The sequence below is a fragment of the Aulonocara stuartgranti genome, assembly GCF_965226115.1.
Source record: "Aulonocara stuartgranti genome assembly, chromosome: 15".
Classification (NCBI taxonomy): domain Eukaryota; kingdom Metazoa; phylum Chordata; class Actinopteri; order Cichliformes; family Cichlidae; genus Aulonocara; species Aulonocara stuartgranti.
Window position 1 is genome coordinate 31,115,027 of NC_138951.1, and position 22,811 is coordinate 31,137,837.

General features: G+C 39.8%; 1 protein-coding gene across 1 annotated transcript in view; it reads right to left on the reverse strand.

Annotated features, from left to right (window-relative positions):
* Positions 1 to 381: 381 nt before the first annotated feature.
* The window catches only part of lama4 (laminin, alpha 4), a 33,005-nt gene continuing 10,575 nt past the window's right edge, over positions 382 to 22,811 (reverse strand). The window contains exons 8-40 of the mRNA XM_082505283.1: positions 22,641 to 22,724; positions 22,386 to 22,537; positions 21,666 to 21,776; positions 21,303 to 21,414; positions 21,006 to 21,170; positions 20,251 to 20,444; positions 16,864 to 16,980; positions 16,097 to 16,245; positions 15,529 to 15,670; positions 15,343 to 15,436; positions 15,124 to 15,240; positions 13,896 to 14,081; positions 13,593 to 13,732; positions 11,551 to 11,715; positions 10,828 to 10,973; positions 9,832 to 9,994; positions 9,608 to 9,741; positions 9,168 to 9,339; positions 8,834 to 8,965; positions 8,596 to 8,738; positions 8,066 to 8,195; positions 7,760 to 7,897; positions 7,499 to 7,632; positions 6,379 to 6,543; positions 4,738 to 4,885; positions 4,438 to 4,631; positions 4,147 to 4,336; positions 3,898 to 4,053; positions 2,335 to 2,494; positions 1,777 to 1,904; positions 1,576 to 1,669; positions 989 to 1,108; positions 382 to 909 (exon numbers count right to left, since the gene is read on the reverse strand). Of these exons, the coding sequence (XP_082361409.1) occupies positions 764 to 909; positions 989 to 1,108; positions 1,576 to 1,669; positions 1,777 to 1,904; positions 2,335 to 2,494; positions 3,898 to 4,053; positions 4,147 to 4,336; positions 4,438 to 4,631; positions 4,738 to 4,885; positions 6,379 to 6,543; positions 7,499 to 7,632; positions 7,760 to 7,897; positions 8,066 to 8,195; positions 8,596 to 8,738; positions 8,834 to 8,965; positions 9,168 to 9,339; positions 9,608 to 9,741; positions 9,832 to 9,994; positions 10,828 to 10,973; positions 11,551 to 11,715; positions 13,593 to 13,732; positions 13,896 to 14,081; positions 15,124 to 15,240; positions 15,343 to 15,436; positions 15,529 to 15,670; positions 16,097 to 16,245; positions 16,864 to 16,980; positions 20,251 to 20,444; positions 21,006 to 21,170; positions 21,303 to 21,414; positions 21,666 to 21,776; positions 22,386 to 22,537; positions 22,641 to 22,724 (4,721 nt within the window). The 3' untranslated portion in view covers positions 382 to 763. The remainder of the gene's footprint in view (positions 910 to 988; positions 1,109 to 1,575; positions 1,670 to 1,776; positions 1,905 to 2,334; positions 2,495 to 3,897; positions 4,054 to 4,146; positions 4,337 to 4,437; positions 4,632 to 4,737; positions 4,886 to 6,378; positions 6,544 to 7,498; positions 7,633 to 7,759; positions 7,898 to 8,065; positions 8,196 to 8,595; positions 8,739 to 8,833; positions 8,966 to 9,167; positions 9,340 to 9,607; positions 9,742 to 9,831; positions 9,995 to 10,827; positions 10,974 to 11,550; positions 11,716 to 13,592; positions 13,733 to 13,895; positions 14,082 to 15,123; positions 15,241 to 15,342; positions 15,437 to 15,528; positions 15,671 to 16,096; positions 16,246 to 16,863; positions 16,981 to 20,250; positions 20,445 to 21,005; positions 21,171 to 21,302; positions 21,415 to 21,665; positions 21,777 to 22,385; positions 22,538 to 22,640; positions 22,725 to 22,811) is intronic.

Genomic DNA, 22,811 nt, shown 5'->3' on the forward strand with positions numbered 1-22,811 from the left:
CATATACTTATTGGCCGCTTTGATAGGTACACCATCCAACTGCTAACTAAACAGCCATTAGACTGCTGATCCGCTTGGATTGTTGTGTGTGTGTGTCGCCATCTAGTGGCTGATTAAACTGACTGCAAACAAGTTAACTACCTTTAACAAGATTGTGACAGTTGTTTAATTTTCATCTGAGTCATTGGGTGGACACTTTGGATGTACATGTCACTGGACTGTGGGAAAAACCAAAAGAAAACACTCCTGTGTTCTGACCATTTTTAATTTACTGAGTATATCTGTGCAATATTGCATGCATATACGAGGTTGTTAAGTCAGTCTCAGCTGATTTTGGTGAAATGAACAAGTGCACTATAGGAGAACACACATGTAAAAAAGTTTCAGTGGAGGTAAAATGTTATTTATTATCAGAAATAAAACAGTACAAAAGGAAAGCTTTGAAAATGAACTTATACAAAAAACATGTGCCATCAAGATTATGAAGTGGAGTAAAGGAACATACAGTAACACAGTAATGTTAGTGTGCCTGTGTGCTTCACACTGTGGACTGGAGGAATCAATCTGATTTGTTTATTTATAACGGGTGTTTGCTTTGATTGAATGGACGTTTTGGTCATACTCTTGGTGGGAGTGAAAAACAAAAACCGACAACTTCTACACAAAAAGCACACAAACGTGTCAGAAAGGAAAAAGACTGATGATATGGGGTTTCTACCATGCATTTGGTCATTGCTTTGCTGAGCTAGAGATCACAGAAATCTTATGTTGCTGGACAGGTTCCAACACTGACAGCTCCACTGACCAGGACCGCTTTGCTGAAGTTTACTTGGCTGTTGTTGATTGTCAGGTTTCTCATGCAGCCCACAAAGGCCTTCCTGGTAGCAGCACTTTCTGGAAGGAAACCATCTGAGAGGAGGTAGAAGGCATTATTAACAGCTTTATACCGACAGGACAAAATCAGGAGGAGCAATTGTCACCAGCTCACCTGGAGTGCCACCAATAAATACAGGCTTTCTGCTATCTGTGGAGCTGGGGCTCAGAGGTCCCACCACATGGTTGATCTCAGAATCCACATCCAGCTGGACAACGTTGGCATCCCGTATCACTGAAACCAAACATTACAGAACGCTTTCATTAAACATTAAACTTGACTAGCTACTGTAAAAAAATAAAAAAAATAAAAAACATTTTTTTTTTTATTATGACACAAAAAGGCGGTTTTGCCTCTCACCCCCCACAACCCTGAAAAGGATAAGCGGAAGCGAATGGATGGATGGACACAAAAAGAGTGACTGAGCCCATTAACTCATTCCTTGACACAGAAAGCTATTTTCAGTCAGTCTTTTTGAAACCACAGGCCTCGCCCCCTGGTGGTCTTTAAATAGAATGCTGGATTAAGGCATTTGTGTGTTTATTCCTTTTTCAGACGTGGAAGACGTAACATTGCACATACAATATACAATGTCAGATTATTTTTCAGAGAGTGATGTTAGTGTGACATTAACAGTGCTGCCACAGAACACATCAATTCTGAATAATAAACCTACAGTGTGATCACAAAGGAATTCTTACCGGTAATTTTGTGCCAACTCCCCGAACACACTCCCTGTTTTGGTGACACCTTTGTGAAGAACTCACGAGTCCCATCATTTACAAGAACCACCACCTGCAAAAACACTAATGCTATAATCTGTCTAGAAGACGGCAGTTCTTTTGAATGAAAAAACTTCATTTGAACCAAGAAGAATGTGTGTATTTTGTGTAAAAACGTACCGCTCCTTGATGAATGTACACAGTGAAATAGTCATCTGCTGAGTGCACATGTAGTAGCACCCCTGATGCCACACGAGGGCGCACCTCCATCACCAGCTCAAACCTCGGTCCCAGGTTGAAAGAATCGTCTGAATTAGGAGGAAGATGACGTGAGGTCTGAGTTATTCTTATTTATTATGGCCCCATAACCCTTCATCAGTTATTCTGAGGTGGGTGCGAGTGTGAAATCATTTGAGTCCTGAGTTTCTTAGGGCTTTCAGCTTTGCCTTTTCCTCTTTCGTGCTTCTTTAACACTCACACATTTTTACCACAGCTGCACTTAGGCTATCGAGTTCCCTCAGCCAGCCACACTCTCCTCATGAACACGAAAGAGACTGTGGGCCTTGTGAGGCTAATGAACTGTGTAAGTTAACAGATGCTCAGTTTGCAAACAGTTGCAGATAGTGGAAAAATATATGTGGTGTTACTCACTGTGAGAAAGATTGCACAAAACTCTGCATACAACATATTTCTAGGTTGCAGAAAAATAACACAGATATTAAATTGCTAGAAACACACCCAGGACAATGTATCCTCCTTCTTCTGAGAAGTATGTTCCTCCCTCAGAGACTCCATCAAAGCATGGAGTGACCCCAAATGTGTCTGCCACAGAGGAGAGCTGCTTTCTATCAAGCTGAAGGTTCTTTATACAGCCAGTAAAGCTGTATGCAGAGTTTCTCTGAAGATGAAAGATAACAAAAAGAATGATTAATTACGATAATCCACACAGAAACAAACCTAAAAAGGCATCACAGAATATTTTAAAGAACTACTAAATAACACATTCACTTATCCACAGTAGTTCTCATATACTGATTTTTACTCTAATGTACTAAGTACTGAAAGTGCTTTCTACTACAAGCCTCAGTCACATACACATCAACACAGTACTTTTACTCTAAGTGCTCTGTCTAACATTCATGCACACTTTCACACCCCAATGAATGCATTGGGTTCAGTTTCTTCTGTCTTGCTCAGGAATACTTCAACATGTAGGGTGGAGGAGCTGGGGACCGAGCCACTGACCTTTCAGTAGACAACCTATAATGGTAGAGTAGAGCTCTACTTACAAGCAACACAACAAACTCCTGATCACTACAGAATATTTGAGGACCCTGCAGCTATAGCCCTATTTGGTCTGGTATGACTAGTGGCTCTGTATGGCTAATGACGGCTAATGCTAAACAAAGTTTAAGTGAATGTAGCTGTGAAATCTTAGTGGTCTGTTTGATAACTTTATGACTCTTCCCTTATAAGTTTATCTTATGTAATTTCAGCATTCAACAGTAATCCCCACATTTGACCATAGTAGTTGTCATATAAGCTGTCTTTAAGGCCGCATTAAGCAATGTTTTCATAGTAAGACTGAGTCATTTGGTGACTTTATGCAAGAAAGAAGAAAGTGTATTTTATTGATCTCCGTGGGGAAACTCCTCTCTGCATTTAACCCATTCACTCAGAGAAGCAGTGGGCAGTCATTGGGCGCCCGGGGAGCAGTGTGTAGGGACGATGCCTTGCTCAGGGGTACCTCAGGGTAGCTGTTCAGGGGAATCGAACCCCCAACCTTCTGATCATGGGGCCACCACTCTACCTACCGAGCTATCCCGGCCCCCAGTGCATGTAATGTACAAGACATTGCTTTTAGGGTCACACCCCATAGAGAATTATCATCTCACACTTTTACATTTTATCAGCTTACAGTGAAATGGAGCTAGTACATCAGAAGAATGCAGCAATTATTATTTTAAACTGTTAGCTAAAGTCATTCTTATTCATCAGGAGCGATCTCTGAGTGCCTTGTGCTCCGCCCACATCTGAAAAGCAGCCAATTTTTGAACAGTGGGATTAATAGGAAGGAGAAGGGCTCCGCTATATCAGCTCCAATACTCAAAACTGAGAGGAAACCTTCTTTCTTAGGGTCACAATAGTGGTTTCCTCTTGTCTGTGGGAACAGACAGGGCTGGATGTCCACACATTTTCCGGACAAACATAGGGCTATAAATAAAGTCCTCTATAAGATTCCAGTTGTCCCATTTTTTTCTGCTGTTTAATGTTTTTCACATGGCAGATTTTGACTTGTACCTGAATATTCTTCTGGGCTCTCCCTGCAGGAACTCCTCCGACATAGAGGGGGCTGCTGATGTGCCAGGAGACGTTGTTTCCCTGAACGCTGTCTTCCAGCATTGTGAGCCCATCAACTATTAACCGCCCCACATTTCCATCACGGATAAAAATAACCTTTGGGATGAGAAAAGGTTGTCTCTTACATAAACAAACACTCATGCTGGCATAAATATAAAATTCAGTTATGGAACAAATTCATGAACTTACACTGTGCCAGGCACCATCATTGTATTTGTCTTCACTTTTGATTTTAACTTTTTGGTCTCCTACACTAAAAGTGTACACAAGTTTCCCATGGGCCAGAAAGAGTGCCATGAAATTGTCCTCTTGGGCATCAGATACATAAAAGATGAGGCCAAAAGATGAGTGGGTCTTCATTGACAAGGAGAAGTGGGACCTGGAAAAACAAAGATGAATTTAATCACACATGGAGACACAAGAATATGTGCAGCTTTAAGCAGACATGACACTGAGGTTAAAGTTCTTGTCTTGATCTACCTCTGAGAAAGGGAGTCTGGGAAGTCTGTGTAGTGCTGCCTGCTGTTGGCAATGCTGCTGAACCGGAAGGCGTGGTGAATCGATTTGGGACTTGAGGAAAGAAAGCAGGACTTGATGTTTGGCTCTGCTGATTCCTGGTCATCACTTCCTAGCTCAGTCAGCACTGGGGGGAGGCTAGATTTATCTCTGGTGACCTATGAGAACATTTATTAAATATCAGGTTATCAGTCAGCCCAAAAATGTTTGTAGAACACATTCATATTTAACTAAGGTCTGCTGTATGTGCTATTTTCACTTCACCTTTTGTGACTGTTTGGTTCCAGAAGTGTTAGCCCTGTGCCTTAACAGCAGTGCAGCCGGGGGTCGCTGTACAGGACAGCCCTCCAGGGAAATCTGGACCTTCTCTGGGTATCTCTTAAAGTCTTCAGGCTCAATGTCCCGGTCTAGTCTACAGTGACACGGCAGAAGTGTCAAACACTCTCAACACATTATTCATTGAATAGACTGTATATAAAAGATGAAAGCACTAACCATAATGTCACCTTTGGTTTCAGCAAGTGTTTTGGCTCCCAAAATATTGTGAGTTGTTTTTGGGTTTTTTTGTTATTATTTGGAATAGCCAGAAGTGAATATAATTTATATGGATGACAGGAGGAATTACTAAGTTGCCAGCTAATGCTATCAATTCTCCAATACACATACCTTCCAATTAGTGCCACGTAACAAATGAAACATCAGTTTTCACTCATGTCTTTATCCTGTCTTCCTTCTCTCACCTCAACTGGCTGCGGCAGATGGCCGCCCCTCCCTGAGCCTGTTTCTGTTGGAGGTTTCTCCCTGTTAAAAGAGATTTTTTCCTTCCCACTGTCGCTAAAGTGCTTGCACATATGGGGTCATATGATTGATGTTTTGCTGGGCCATATCATACCGTTCACGGTTATACCGGTATAATGTTGGGCAACGATAAGAAAGTGAAATATTGCGATAGAATTTGGGTAAAACGCGCATGCGCAGTGCCTTTGTTTTCATACGCACATGGCGGAAAAAGAATGGCGGCGGCGACGGAGAATGAGAAGGGCGAAAGCAGATCGTTGAATGAAACGGATGAACCAGAAGTGGTTTGTAAAAATGCTGCAACTTCAGTGGTGTGGAACTGGTTTAGCTTTCGTTCGTCAGATCCACAACAAAGCACTATTTTTGGTAGAGCATGCTAGCAGGCCGTTGTCATTACCGTGTGTTTTTGGAAAATACAGTGCACTTAAAATCAATCCTTTGAGTTTTCTGAAAATCGACAGTGTCCTTTATAATCCCGTGTGCCTTTTGTATGAATTCTGGTTGTGTTTACTGACCTCGAAACGATTTTATGTGGTACACAGCGTTCGAAAATCAAAAAAAGGTATACTGGTGACAAACTGAGCCGATTCTGCTATGCCTGGTGCGTGGGGAAAAACTATCATTATGCTTTTTGTGACATTTTTGTTTGGTGGTGTGTCGTGTGATTTTTCTAATGTGAAATACGTGTTGTGGCTCCAAAAGGTTGGGAAACACTGATTTATCTATCTAGCTATGAAATGGCTTTTTAACATTTACTTCACTAGGACAGTGGAAGACACACAATGGCTGGTCTCAGGGCAGATTCAAACCAGGTGTCTGCATTAACCTCACAATATATTTGTCACTTACTCAACCGAGTGAGCTAAATGAACACTCTGCAACACTACTGCTTTCACCATGGTAGAATTACCTACAGGGCCCGCTATACGGTTTAACCAAACTGTAAACATGTTTTTTAATGCTGCTAAATATTGTAACATGCATTTTTCTTGGCATTTTTATATTTGCTAAATTTTTCATCTTTTTAGCAGCAATCTCCATCTCCTCACAGTTTAACTTGAAATAACATAATACCCCCTCTTTTACTGGAGAGAGGGGGTGACTTACCTGTTGATGTAGGCATAGCTGATGCAGCCCGTGAAATTCTTGGAAGTGCTGCTTGGAGATCCTCCATAGTAGAAAGTCTTCTCCTCAGAATCGTATGACGATCCCGCGGCTGATGTCGGCCGCTTCTTGAACTGCTTGTCTTCGTCATCCACCAGCAATGAGTACCTGAAGTAAGGAGTTGAAGCCCCTCAGAAGATTTTCTTTAGTTGTTGATGCGCCCCTTTGGGTGCAGGGGCGTATGTGACCCATGTTTATAAAAGGATCACCAGATCTTATCAGAGATGCAGGCATCATGCACTGCACTAACGTGTTGTCTTATTCTCGTGCTGCTGTTCTTATTTGTTGTTGCATTGCCCAAAGTTGTTATTTTCCTGCAAGATATTGTCTATGCCACATGCAGTGTACCACATGCTGTAATTGTTGAAGATATATAATGTCTGCTGAAATGTTACATATGTGTGCTTTCGGTCTTTTTAGCTCTAATATCCTCATATTTAACATTTTTGACTAACTACTATCAATAAACAAGTAAATTGATATAATGTGATAATTAATAATGTTTACTAAATGACAAATGCATTTGCAACTTTACAGTAATCCAGATGATGTCCATTGATCATGTTTAGAATACTTATTGTAAAGCACATATTAGCTGGTGGATGTAGTGGCTGTGGTGTCATTCTTTTACTGGTTAGTTGTGTTTTTGCATTCACATTTGCTATTTGTTTGGAAAAAAATGTGGTTTGGATTAAACTGCAACAAGCTGTGACTAAGATATTTCTCAGTGATGCTGTAAAGCATACATAATGGATCTGATACCAAAGCATTCTGACATCTTTCAGAACCTAGCAATTTAAAATATTGAGATAAAAATAATTTTTGTATGACAAAAACTATGATCTAAATGTAATTGTGTAATATTACTGAGTAGAAAAACAAACAAACAAAACCCACCATTAACGTGGTTAAGTTCCTATATGAAGGTTCAACCAGTGCATTCATTCTTCTTTTGAGACTTTATTTAAATGTATATAATCGAGAGGAAACAGGATGTGGAGCCTCAAAGACTAACACAGATGTGCACCAGAAGCAGCTGCCAACAGTGAAGTTAAATACTTACTTCTGATTGTTCACTGAAGCCAGTAAGAAGTGCGACCTTCCATCATTGTATTGTTTCTTGTGTGATTTGACCTTTACGCCTCTGTTGTTTAGGACCACTGCGCCATTCTCCAGGGAGATACTGAACTCGTCAGACTGAAGCAAAATAAAAATTTTTTAAGCAAGACAACGTTGCTTTAACATTGCAAAAGCATTCGTTTTGCATTTGAAAATGCATGTCCTAACACGCAGTAAACATGTATGTACATGTAGGTGTGTTTACCCCTTCATTGTGGTAGAACAAGAGTCCGCTGGGCTGCAGTGTTCTGAAGTTGAGTCCGCCCTCAAAGTTGTCAAACGGTGAAATCTTTGCTGTGGAACCGAGGTAACTCTTTCCAGAGAAATAAGCTTTGCGCGACATCTGTCAAGACGAAAACACATTTCAGTGACCTAGCAGTGGCAATATGGGCTAAAGCTGCTGGACTACACTGTCTCTTGTCTGTGCAGATGTTTACTATATTTGGTATTGGTTTCAGAGGGACACATTGCATTATCACTTAAGATGTGACGTGGTAGATGCACAACTTACAAAGGACTCCTCTGGGCAGCCGCTGCTAATACCAATGGTGCCAGGTTCTTCCAGCAGGTTGAAGTCTTTTCTCTGGAACTGGAATCCTTTCACACAGCCCTTCAGGCCAACCACAGAGGACAGCTCTGGCCTGTGGGAACACATATATTTCAAATTTAAAGCTGCAAGAAACAAAGTCAGGAAGTTAAAAAAGAAAACTATCTACCGTACTCCAAAAGTTCTGCTGTTAGAGAGGAAGGTGCAGTCTCCAGAAGCAACTGAGAAAAACTAACCACTTATTTAAAATGACATATTATGCAGTTATTGTTGGAGACGGAAAGCAACTTTCTGGCCATGTGATGAAATAACTCAAATTTTAAATGATGTATTAACTTTACATATTCTACAAAAAGTTGTTAACAATAAGAATATAGATTATAAAGAATAGAGCTACTTCCATTTGGAGTAATTTATAGTTAGCTGGATGGCTATATCTTGGGACTTAAATGATAAATACTATTATTGTTTGTTTGCATGTATGTTTAGCTCACCTGGATTTCAGGATGCTGGAGGGAGCTCCACCTATGTAAATATCTGCGAAGGGCAGGGTGGTTTTTGGGTTCTCCATGGACTTAACATGACTCTTATCCACCAACAGTATAACCTTTTTTGACTGATGGTAGATCACTGACACCTGAGGAAATGTCCCACCACAGACAGTTATTGTAAGACATTCGCATTTTTAACTTGGGATTATTTAAGAGTTTTAATAAAGACACAAAAAGCTACCTCGTGGTATTTTGCATCATTTATTTGCAGCTTTGCTAAGTTGTTCTCTAAAAGCTTTGGCCCATTGCTGAAGCCAAAGTCATACATTAGACGCAGGATGCCATTCTTTAATTCCAAAAGAAAGAATTTATCCTGAAAAAACAGAAATGAAACATATTTATATTGGCCTTATACAGTTGTCATAAACCAGTTACTGATGATCATTATTACAGGGTTTTTTTATGAGAATAGAAATGCTGGCAGTTGACCTGCTTTACAGACTGGTAGCACATGGGTAAGAAAAACTAAAAGCTTTCGAGATGTGAGACTCTTGTAAGTTTTCCAGATGACTTACCTCATTGACCATGAGGAAAAGTACACCATCACTTGCAATAGTTCGTACTGAAATATCAAATCTTGTGACAGCATTAAACGTCCCCCTCCTCTCAATATTACTGATGAGTGCGTAGCCTTTTCCATCAAATAGGTAGCTTGCAATGCGACTCTGTGAAAATGCCAACTTGTACCTGAGAGCAGAGTTGGAAACATGATTTGGTACCTTTGACAATTTCAAACCATCTATGTGACAAATTAAGTTAAGATACATCCCTTGAAAATCAGACAGGCTAAATATGAACTTAATGTTTGAGATGTCAAAAAAAATGTCAGATTTCTGTAGCAATGTTCAGGTAAGTTGTGTTTAAATTATACAGTGGGTGGTCAATGCTTGTTGAATTTGTATTTTTTTGCCATTGAGACCCTTTGACACATACATTTAGCCATGCAAAAGTTTACCTGGGACACGGTGGAGATGTGGTTACATTTATTTTGTGAGTCTGTTTGAAATTGTAAAGACTGATGACATCGTTGTTCATCGATGACAATTCAATACATCCCACGAAAGGTGCAAGGATCAAAGGAGGTGGAAGCTGGTTTGTAACAAAGAAACAGTCACATGTCAGATTTCTAAAAGAAAGAAAGATTTCTTTATATTGAAGAAATGTTGTAATTTACATTACCTTGACATCTGGAGGGACACCCCCAACAAAAAACACTAGATCTTGGGGGTCAATGTCAAACAGGGATTCAGTGCCTGGAGCTTCACCTTTCTGGATGAACTTCTGTTCATCAGTGGAGCTCTGACTTGGGACTGTTAGGAAGACTTTTCCATGCCTGCCCAGTCTGCAAGCAAAGATCTGCAAGTTACCACTGTGACCTCCTCCTAGCTTGAACTTCATGAATGCTACCTGCTTAGCTTTCTCAAAATTTGCTAATGCACAAGAAAAGTTAACCACACTAACTGTCATGTGTGTTAGCAGGATTTCCCTTGTGTTTTGAGGAGAAAGGAAACCACTGAGACCAAGAACAAATTTTCAGTTCCTTGTCAAGATCAGCGTATTAGTAACTTATATAGCAAAGATTTTAAATATAGCCCAACAATATGTATCATTCTATGACTCTATCACGCTCACCTTCTTGAGTGAGTGTGAAGCCAGAAGGTGCTCTAGCATATGGGACATTTTTCCTGGACTTTAAATATTTGGATATAAATGGCCCCATAGTGCTGCTACTGTTCAGAAACTTCATGTGATATATGTATATAAATTTTAGTTAGGCCTTTCAGGTGTTGAATCTAGCCCAAACTGGATCCTAACCCTATATTTTATTACATACTTCAGTTGCCTAGGATTATAATCAGGGCTAGTACTGGGGTTAGGGTCACCTCTGATGACGATTTAGGCTTTAGAGTTTTCAGTCACTTTTGTGTGTTACAACAAATCTGTATGTATGATTTTCAAATAATGCCTAGCACAATTAAAATGGCAATCACTTTTGGTTAAAGATTAGGGTTGCTTTTTTCTTTTAGCCACATAAATTTGAGTGTTTCAAAGACATAAAAATTCTAAAAAAAAAAAGGGGGGCAAATGATAACCCAAAACCCAGCCTACCCCAACCTTAACTATAGATATGCTGCCACTGATCATATGGATGTTAAGAGGTTAAAGCTCATTTACCTCTCTATTTTGACGTAGTTGAAGACTGCCGGCCATTGGCTGACAGGCTTTGAACTCAATGGGATCTCAATGTCTTCACCTCCAAGTTTATAGACAAACACCAGGATGTCATTCTTGGTGGCCAAGCCCATGTAGTCTTTTACACCCTGAAAGCAGGAGCAGCAGAAAACAGAGTGTTCATTTTACTACCAAGGCTTTCACTGTGTCATTTTAAAACACTTCAGCATGTTATAATGGTGGTACGAGTTTCCAACTGTGTGGTGTTACTTTATTTCAGTGTAGAGTGGTTTCAAAAGCTTAACTATGCATCATTTGTGACCAACTACTGCTGGGCCTATTATTCCACAGTGAAAAACATCACTGCATAGATTACAGTGATGGTAAAATCACCAAGGTGAAGCGCTGTTAAAGAGAACAAAGAGGCCCCACATTGGGTATGCTGTACTGTTTCTATACCCTGGCAGGCAGGGGAAAACAGTATTTATGTAAATGAACTTTGAAGGCACACAGATGCACCATTGTCTCAGGCGTCTCTTGGACATCTTTTGAAGGGGGCAAATGGGTGCTTTCAAAGCCATTCAAAGTCATTTCTGTTCTCATGATCACAACATGCTATTCATGCACACAAGCTCCTTTTCATCTTTGAAAGTTGGCATTTATTTTATCACAACTGATGACCCAGAAAGAGAAAGGAACAAAATTTATTCTGCCTGGATTCCTCACATTTCTGTCTCCCAAGTATAGGATGATTCGGTCCTCTATGGGATCCTTGTCAGGGTCCACCCTCATGAATAAACTGATGGATGTCATTGTCTTCAGTTCTTCCAAATTGCTGTGAGGATGAACCTCCACTGAGGACTGTCCGTTAAATTTCATGGAGACCTGGACCTGGGGCAGAAAATAAAGGAAACTGAGTTTTCTTTGTTTAGCAATTATCATCTTGATATCTGATAGCAGAACGTGAATTTAAAAAGGTTTACAGCTTCATAATGACTGGTGTGAAAATTTTAACTGGAGTAGTGGAATGGAGTAGAAGGGTTTTATTAAGTAGAAAAATTATAGGGAAGAATTTTGATAGTCAAGAGGGGATGCTGAAATACTACTTCAGAATTTAAAATGAGAACAAAGCTAACACGTCGGGTGTGTGGACAGTTTTTACTTTTCTTTTCTTTTTGTAGGGGTCACCTGTGTAGACATGGTAAGAAGAAATTTCATTTCTAAAATTTTAAAGAAAAACAAAAAAATAAGCAGAAATACAGAAACCATGGGTGGCTGTAGCTCAGGTGGCAGAACAGGTCAGCCACTAATCAGAAGGTCGGTGGTTCGATCCCAGGCTGCCTCCGGGCTGCATGTCAAATATCCTTGGGCAAGATACTAACCCCATGTTTGCCTACTGGTGGTGGTCAGAGGGCCCGGTGGTGCCTGTGTCCGGCAGCCTCGCCTCTGTCAGTGCGCCCCAGGGCAGCTGTGGCTACAATGTAGCTTGCCATCGCCAGTGTGTGAATGTGTGTGTGAATTGGTGAATGACTGAATGTAGTGTAAAGCGCTTTGGGGTCCTATGGACTAGAAAAGCGCTATACAAATGCAGGCAGGCCATGTGTGAAAACTATGTATACCTAATGATTCAATAGATTATTATCGTATAGAATTTAAGCCCACTCTTTTTTTTCTTTTTACAATGTTCCCTCAGTTGACCGACGTTTGCATCTATACACAGTTCACTTAAGGTCTGACCACAGCATTTCAATTGGGTTGAGGTCTGGACTTTGAGTCATTGCAACACTGATTCTTTTCTTTTTTAGCTGTTGTAGATTTGTTGTGTGATGCAATCATTGTCCTGTTTCATGACCGAGTCTCTGCCAAGTTTTAGCTATTGGACAGGCAGCCTCACATCTGACTCCAGAATACAGTGGCATACAGAAAAGTTCATGGTCAACTGGATGTCAACTCGTGGTCAACTCATGGTCAGCTCGATGACTAAGGTGCCCTGCTCCTCTGGCTGTACAACAAGCCCAAATAATTTCTCATGGGAAGTCTACAGAGTCAAATATTTGCCAGTTTTGTCAATGTTTTAATTTATGCACACACAAATGTTTAAGGTGCAAGGAACTTGGGTTGTTCTTATTAACTAATATCAATTCCTCTAAATATTGTGGTATAACAACATTTTGTTTGATTGGGCCTTAGTTACAGGCTAGCTAAAGCTAACCTCAATGCTCTTTAATTATCATGATCATATATCATCATCTTTTATATTCTCTTATTAATATTTTGTTAGCTTTATTTAGTCCGTAGGTACAGTTTGTGGTTCTGCTTTCTGCTTTTGTGTTGTATTGCTATATTTACTATTTTACCATTTTTATTTAATAACTTCACTCCCCCCCTTCTTTTAGTCCAGCAAAACAATTTTTTTAATTGAAAGTGTTTAAAAATTTTGTCAGATAGCTTTTTACAATTGACTGCACCATATGGCATGATTTTAAGCAACTTTATACTAGCCACAGCTGCTGCAAGCCACTTTGAAATCCACTTCCAGTCCAGCTGATCCTTATATAATTTACCTAACTGAATCAGTGTGATGTTGCTGTTCTCCCTCTTTTGTCTTTTCTTCTATGGCTCAAAATGAAAGGGTAGGAGGGGTGCAACAACAGAGCCATGTCATCAAATATAAAATGATTGCACATGGAAGTCAGTCATCCTTTGCTCTAGTGGTAATGACTAAATTGGGATATCATTACTAAGTGTGTCAAAAGGACTGAACGAACTTTCTTGGCCACACTCCGGGCCTGGGCTATGAGCTCTCTGATCCTCATGATGTTGGTGGTCACGTTGTTGACAGGCTTCTTATCCTCAACAACCTTCAGCTTGTCCAGCAGGGTAGGAACAAGCAAATTCAGGTTCTCCACTGCCAAAAAAATAATGAAGAAAAATCAACTTTAAATGTGGTTGCGAAGGAACTGTAAGTCAAAAAAGCCGATAGGAATAACAATAGCTAACATGAAAACCAGTATAGTGTGTTCTACTCATTAAATACAAATCTCATAAAATGTAGTAATTTTGATATATACCTGCTGCCCCTGCAGAGGCAACAGCCTGTTCATAGGCAGCTGTGGAGTATTCGTTATTTTTCATGTTGTTGTTCCACTCCTCTACTTTGCTGCTAATGGGGGTGATAGATTGAAGAACTTCCACTGAGCGATTCAGAGTCTCTGAAGCCACTTCTGAGGTAAACTCCAGACGTTGTGGTGTTCTGTCTGAAAATTAGTGCACATTTATAACAAACTGCAAATTCGCATGTTTAGCAACTAAAGCATTCAGTTGATGGAGATTTCTGCCAATGTCCTCCTTAGTCCTGATAATGCAGAAACTTTAAGGTAAAGAACTAATTTGGGTCCGTATTGCCAAACTATGGGAAAAAAATTGCTATGGCCAAAACAGAGAAGACGTATCTGTGAAGTGAGGCTGTCCGTACGTATTTTTAAAATAGGGGAACAGAAATTGTTGAGTAAATGAGTTACTAAACCATGCACACAGACTAGGAAACTGCACAAACCTAAATGCAGAATTTTTGGATGGAAGAAGAGAAGATTATCCTTTGGACAAAGTGGGCCATATGCTAGGTTTTTATGCTAGCGGACAACAGATCACGATGTTGTCATAGTTTATTTGAGAAGGCTGTAGTTAAAGTAGTTTAATATCAAAATCTGCACATATTGTTCCTAGTATGCATTCCTGAAAGTGGTATAGTGCTATTTGTTTAAGTAGCAGAGTGTATCGGTCAAGCCCGCACCCGTGTGTATATGCAAGCTTGAGTTTCACCATTTCACAGTTTCATCAAAGTGGCAACTTTATTCAAGTCAGACTGGATTTTAGAATAAAAGGTCTGACCATTTTAGCTGAATTTCAGCAGATCAAGCTAACTGTGAATATCCTCTATTGCTCCTGTAGTTCTGTAAGGCCTACATCTCTGATTTTCAAAGAAAGCTACTTTTTAAATTTTAACTATATAAAACCCCTGGGGGATTTATTCATCGGCTGACTTTATACATCGGCTGACTTTATACATTGGCTGACTTTAGGACCAAACCACTCAAGTAAAAGAACAAAAAAAATTTTTTTGTGTGTGTGTTATTTCTTTCTTTCTTTCTTTTTTTTTTTTTAATCACACATTCAATTGGAAAACCTAGCAAGGTCTGCCCTGTTAGATATTCCAACTGTTCCAGTCTGTGCGATAAACTATAGTTTAAACACGCCACGGGCCTCCTTCTGAAACGTATAAGAAAAGTATATTCTTACCTGTTTGGAGTTCACTGATGTCCTGCACAATTTCTGAGAGTTTTTTCACGTTGTTTTCCATGGTCTCTTTGGTCTCCTCAATGTATTTTAGCTTGTCAGTCACCTCATGTTTTAGCTCTGTTACAGAAAAATGTATTAGACAACAAAAATACTATGAACAGTATACAGCTGAAATATGACTAATATGTCCGCAATATATAATTCTGTTGAGCTCCATACCAATTTGCTCTGAATGCAGTGTGACAGATTCCTTGAAAACATTGTCACTCTGTGTTATGAGGTATTCAAGCTGCGCATTGATCCCACTGGTGGCCTAAAAGACAGATGTATGAAGAAAAATAACAAGGACTGATAGAAAGTTGAATGCAGTAAACGAATGCCTTAAAACTGCATGATCTGACATACATCTTCAGCTCTTTCGGATAAGTTGAAGGTGGTGAGTGAGGTGATGTTGGCATCGTCAACGTATTTCACTATGTTGTTGTAGACGTTGGCAGCAGTTATAGCCCTCTGTACAAAGCCATTGGCGTCACTCTTTCTCAGGTCCCTGGGGGAGACAGTGTGATTCAACTCAAGTGTTCATAATCTGCGACCTCAAGCTCAGTGAAACTGCAGAGCAGAACACGGACTGCTGTCACTAGTTGCACTGCAAGACAGCAGCATCAGAATCTGTCCACTCTCTGGAGAGCCAGCTGATTCCTCCTCCACAATGCATATATGACATCACTTAACAACTAAGTGTGTATTCCATATGTTTATCATTGTTACCAAAAACATGCAAAGAAACTGTATTATTCTAACATTTTATATATGATAGAAATTAGGAAAAACTTCATAGGTCACAAATAAATACTATATGAAGCATGAAATGTTTAATAAGTTTAATAAATGGTTCCTATCCGGGCAAAAGTCTACTAAAAGCTACTATGTGCAACTGTGTGCTACACAGGTTTATTTCAGATGGATGTCTCACTCTTCCAGCTCATTGGCTTGTCTCTCCAGCCCCTCAGCATGTCTGTCAGCCTTCTGAACCAGATCTCTGTCAACCAGTGAGAGGCGCTCCGTCTTCTCTGTCAGCTTTTGGCTGGCACCATCGATTGCTGCATGGTACTCAGTCACGTTCTGCACACAGATGCGCACGCACACGCACACGCACACGCACACACACACACCTCAATTACCTCGAGACGTGCTTTCATGTTCCAGCCTGTAACATTCAGTAATCTCTGTTTAGCTTGTAACTACTGTAGGTAACAATATCAGAAAAGATTTTTTAGCTTGAGATTATTTCAAGTCCAAAAAGCTACAATATGCACACACACACACACGCACGCACGCACGCACGCACGCACACACACACACACACTTGCTAACATTGTTACTTTCAGATTATTGTAATTCCCTCCAGAGTAACTTAATACAGAGCTACTTGACTAAAACAGGAAAGCACTTTGAGAATGCTGCTTATTCAATTTTCTTTCCAGCAATCCATAAATTGCTTCCAAATCAAATTGCCCAGCAGTGCAATGTAACACAGACCAGGTCAAGTCTTAGCAATCATTTCTGGAATGAATTCAATTTAATCCTTGGGATATTGGGATATTACAACCCCATAATTAGATTATGCTACCTTGGTATGATACATAGCCTTTGTTCAGTAGGCCATGAAGAAACCTGACCATCATTATAAAAGTAGGGCCTGAGATATTTTTAGTCTCATCAGACCGTAATTTGCCTCACCTTTCCCAAAGTGTCCACCTCAGCCACAGTTCTCTCTGATTGGGCGATAAAGTCTCTGGCTGCTTCCAAAGTGTCGTTGACAGTGTCATGGTTCTCCATTAGCCTCTGCAACTTCACCTAGGATGCAGGGAAAGAAAGAGAGCACCATTTTTTTTTTTTTTTTAACCAGAGTCCAGTACTTCTTGGGGGGTTTGTTTGTTAGATATTCTTAACATGTCAAAATTCTAGGCCAGGGGTCGGCAACCTGCGGCTCCGGAGCCGCATGCGGCTCTTTAGTCCTTATAGTGCGGCTCGGGAAAATAAATTAGAAGCATTTAGCTGAAGTGTATTTTATTTATGTTAGTTATTTTTTTTAACTTGTAGTTCTAAATTGGAAGATTATTGTGACATTGAAATATAAAAATAAAATTATATTTTATTATTTTTTCATTGATCAAAATAAGCGTCACACTCGCAGAAGTCGGTGTACCCACTGAAACGACATGCATTTATAGAGACTTTCAACCCCAGGTAGGCCAGTTATGGATCTTCGGATCCACATTATGTCAGCAGCTATTCTCCACCGTGAACTATGTTAAAAACAAACACCGCTCGCGCCTCACAGATGACAGCTTACAGTCCTGCGTAAAGATGAAAGTGACTTCGTACAGCCCCGAGTTGCAGACGCTGTGCGCAGAGGCTTAGGAGCAGAAGTCCCATTGTAAACATATCACGGCAGACCCGACGATGTTTCCATGAACATGCTTTTCACACACGATTGCTGTACGTATACAGCCGGCTGTAGCTTTTCAGCTCACAGCCCGACACATACCAACAACAGCATAGATGGCACAGACGTTAATGCGGCGAGGCGTGATTACGGGTGCCGCTCAGGTGCGTCTGCCTCCCCTGCAGCAGTGCTGCAGACCACGCCCCGCCACACACATTAACCTGGTAAAATACATATTTAGGCAGAATTTTGCAAAGATCTATTTTTCATTTTTTAGCAGCATAGTGCATTTTTTTTCCAATTATTTCTTTAAAAGACTGATCAAGGCTTCAAAAGCCCAAAGGCGATATAAGGGTGGCGTTTCTGTTTGCTACATGGATCATTTTAGTTCAGGTTGGTGTCTGTCCTTTTGTTATGTTTCTTTAAGAGTTCAAAATGTGTTAATTACATAAATAAAATGTAATTTTCTCTGTAGCACTTCATGGATTTTATAAGCAACACACCTTAGTTGTTCACACAAAGCATCAAGGTAAAAAACAATATATACAGTGTTATCTTCATTTTAGATGTCAAAAAGTATTTGCGGCTCCCAGTGTTTTCTTTTGCGTGGAAACCGGGTCCAAATGGCTCTTTGTGTCTTAAAGGTTGCTGACCCGTGTTCTAGGCTTTCCTGCAGATTCTGAAGAAAACACTGCTAATAAGTGCCAATATGTGATTATCATTGAATAGGATTCTAAAGATTTTCCTGTTTAGTCCTGTTTAAAGACTAAACAAATGTTAAAGTGGTTATAGAGGTCAAAAATCAATGATATTCCCAAAGACTTTACGTCAAGTTTTGAGTCTGATGCATTTTTGAAATAACTGCTTTAAAAAGACTAAAGGGCTAAAACACTTCATCACTGGCTTTACTTTGGAAGCAATGTTAATCTTTCATATGCAGCGTAGAAGTATTCGTGTTTGCGTATATTTTTGTTGCAAGTAATTTTAAATGTCACATAGTTAATAGCTATACTATTTAATAAATAGTCTTATTTAGTGGAATCATAATATTTATGCTGTTCCATTCAAGCAGTATGTTAGGCATGTATGTTACAGATAATAGATTCAGCATCCACACCCCACTTTTAATTTGACTGCATGACTGAGTATTGTACAGGGATGAGATCATCTGATTGGCTGTGGTCAGCCAGCAGCATACAGCCACATACTGGTGTCGACCAGTCTGCTGAGGCTAGGTAGAGCCCTGGATTAGGAGAGGCTCTGTGTTTGGCTAGGAAGCTATTCATGGCAGACACCCTGATCATGGAGATCCCCACTCCTGATAACACGCATGCTCACAAGTAACCAAATGCAGAGTCCAACAGGAGCTGCTCTGCTGCATCCCTGGATTTCGATTATGACCAGATGTTTTTATGTCGACTAATTAAAATTTTGACTCTATTATAAAAACAAAAACTGTGCTATAGCTAGATAAAAAAATGTTTAAAGGTTATGTCCTTTGTTCTGACCAATTAAGCTTTAAAATTAATTTTAGGACTCATAGAAATCCCTCAGTATCTGGTCTGAAGAGGAGAGATATTGGGCCATTCCATCTCAAGTCAGCAAATCTTTACATTTTCTGCTCAACCGTCTCTAAATTGCCTAGAAGTTTTATGGAGTATTCACTAGTTAAAAAAAAAAATTTGAGCATACACTTGCTAACTAACTTCACATTGCAAAAGGCAACTAGTGACAATGTCTGAATACATATGGTTATATTTCATAAAAATGCAAAAGAAAACTTTTAATATTTTTTTAACATGAAATTCTTAGTCACAAAAAGGAAGGAAATTATATTTTAAATCAACTTTCATGCTGGATTGAACAAACACAACAAGTTGTATTGTGGAAATATCTCTAGATAGTGTAATCCGAATGGAACAAAATTCTGGAATTTCCAAATGGTATTTTAACTATAACTATAACATAGTTTTGTTAATTATGTACATATTTTTTATTTTTATGACCTTTTCCTCTCCTACTATCCAACCTCTCAGGGCAGATGGCTGGCCTTCCCTGAGCCTGCTGGAGGTTTCTTCCTGTTAAAAGGGAGTTAAAAGGAACTTCCCAGATGTTTAAAAAAAACACCCCTGCTCTCGGTCTATTCAACATGTACATTATGTGCATCTTAGTGTTTTTGCAGAGAAGTGTTTTGTTTTTTTTCCCTCTTGGGATAAGACTTGGCTGGGTGCATCATGAGAAAGTCAGTCATGTTTGTGTGGGTAGGCTGTGAATATTATTGTGGGAAAAACACTTGCATTGCAATGTTGCTTTTTCCCCTGTGCAGGCCCCCTTCTAATGTAACTCCCACAGATGGTTTTAAGTTTCTGTTCTCATCACCTAAATACCACAGTAATAGAGTTCTCTGACATGACCGGCAAAGTACAACCAGATCTCCTTCTCTCTCTGCTCTTTTGCAACTGTGCATTTCGGATTAAGAACACGCTGTACTTCTGTCTTTAAATGCCAGGTACTAGTGTGAAAAATCACAACTCAACACTGTTTGAAGTATTCTGAGTTGAAAAAAGGAAGAAATAAGCCATTCTATAGAAGTAAAAACTAACAGAGAATCAAACATAGTGTAGATGGGAGAGGGAAGTAGGGCGCTGTAAGAGCTGAGGGGGGTCACGGGAAATTACCTCATGCCTCTGGAATTTGAGGACACTAGCTCGGTTCTTATTCTCCGCCTCGTGCACATTGCTGTCTGCTTTTGCAAGAAAGCCTTGAGCTTCTGACAGTCTGCCGGAAAAGCGGGACAAGACCTCTCGGACAGACGGGAGGCGGCTGTTTGTGATCATCAGCTTCTTTTCCAACTGCCGAATGCGGCCCAGCACTGCAAACATGACCAGAAACATTAGCTGAAATTTTATCACCACTGCTAACACATTGGAGTGACTCAGGGTGCTGTTTTTGTAGAACTTGTGAGTCTTTTCATCCACAGCAGTTATATTATAAATGGTAAATGGACTGATTCTTATCTAGCTCATTTTTACTCTGAGCACTCAAAGCGACCTGCTACATACATTTGTATGCATTATCTGATGCAGAAAATGTATTCTTTTAACCTTTTAACATCTACCAGGTCATGACTGAACCACTGAACCAGTCTTTTACATGCATGTTTGGCCTTACAGTTCTGCTGTGGTATGATTCCATTGGGCTATAGGGGGTAGGTATGAACCCAACCCGATACCTTAAAAGGTTGTCACCATTCAACTTGATGCTACCAGCCTGTTTTGCACATGTGCATGTTTACAAAAAATGTGCATGCTTTGAATATCAAAATAATGTTCATATAATGTTGCATCTCCAACCCTTGCTCACTACAGTGTAATAGGGATATAGTGATGTAATCATGCGCAGGTGTTTGCTGTGTAACTGTTGTGTGTCTTACAGTCATGGGCCTCTGTGGACTCGCCAGTGGCGATTGGTTCTCCTGGAGAAAGGTCTATTTTCCTCATCAAAGCCACTATTTCCTCAGCGTCCGCTGAGCTCTTTCTCACCACCTCAGGATCCACTTCCTGCTGGATACTGTACACCTCCCAATCGTGGATCATCTCTGTATGAACGTGTAACATCAAAACCCAGTTAAGCTAGGTAAAATACATTTAGACATAGCACACAGTTTCACTATTTAATTCACCGGACACAGCAACAAAACAGGCTTTTGCGTTTGAGAGTTGTTTGATACCTTCAATGCGTATGTTTAGATCAGTCAGATTTATGCTGAGCTGTTCAGCGAGTGTGAAGGTCTCCAGTGTGTCATTATCCAACATGTTCCACAGAATGTTCACCACACTTTCCTGAAAAGCCACAAATAAAGAGATAAGTCAAAGCCTAAAATCAAACATTTTAATAAATGTAAATAAATGTAGCATCTTAAATGCTGTGACAGGTTATTATTTATAAAAGCATAAAAATATGCGTCGGGAAAGTATGACCTGCAAGTTGATATTGAGTAATATAATTTCTACATTATTGTAAGTGAAAAAATAGCTAGACTGCAGACACACAAACACTAGCTTTAAACATCTAAAGGTTTGATGGTGCTCACCGATTTCCCTAGCTCTCTGATGTCCAGTACCACAACATCTGTGGCCTCTTTCAGCTCCTCAGTCTGGGCCTGCATTACAGACGACTTGTTTCTCCAAACTCGATACCCACTCTGAAAGGAAGACAGGAGTGAAGTAGAAATAATGAAAACTCACTGCAGGAATTCATGCATCAGAATTTAAATAGCAGCATTTCTGTCTGTCTCTGTAGAAATGTCTTACATTCCACACATTTAAAGCTAAAAATGTAAAGGAAGCTACAACTATCATAGAGCTAACATTGTAATATGTTTGTGCAAAAATAAAGCCGAACTATCAGAATTAATTGGAAGGTAAACTATGAACAGAAACTGAATGTTGTGGGTGTAGTTGCTAATTCTTGCTAATTTGGTGCTATGCAAATTGTATTATTGTAGGGTCTTTACCTTACAATATTGTTGTGATGTGGCGATATATAAATGAAATTGATATTGAAAAGTCAAATCAAAGTTGTGAGGTCAAAAACCAAAACAATGAGCTTAAACAGTGATGCTACTGAAGCTAAAATGCTTCATACATTTGTGTGGCAACTGTCAAGCTACATGACAATTCTTAGATTCATCAGTATGAGCAATGTACCTCCCAGCACACATAAACTTTTGCACATTATATGTATAAAAAGGTTTTACTAGTGCAGTTTCATTTTACCTTTATAGCAGTAATACATATAAATGTGCATGTACCTGCAGTTGATGAGCAGTATAGTTGTAGTATTTCACTCTATCGTTAGCAGCAGCACCTGTGGTAATGTTCAACACTCCAACTTTTAGCTGGTCCAGTGTCTTATTGGAGTGCTCCATGTCTTTAATCAGATGCCAGATACACTGATCACAAGCTAAAGTCAGGAAAAAGAACGAAAAACCCAACTTGGATCAGAGCTGTTCACATAATTTTCCTTTAGTTAGTGAATTTCTGCCGCTGTTGTTTGTTGCACTTACTGATGTTGCACAGGTTGACCGTTGAAGACTCTGCCAGGCATCCTCCTGTATGCATATCACAGAAGCCACTCTCACAGTCACACTCTATTAAAAAACCCCAACAAAAACAGACACTTCATTCAGTTTAAAATTTTCACCAGCTGGAAACAAGACATTAAAATCTGCAGATGT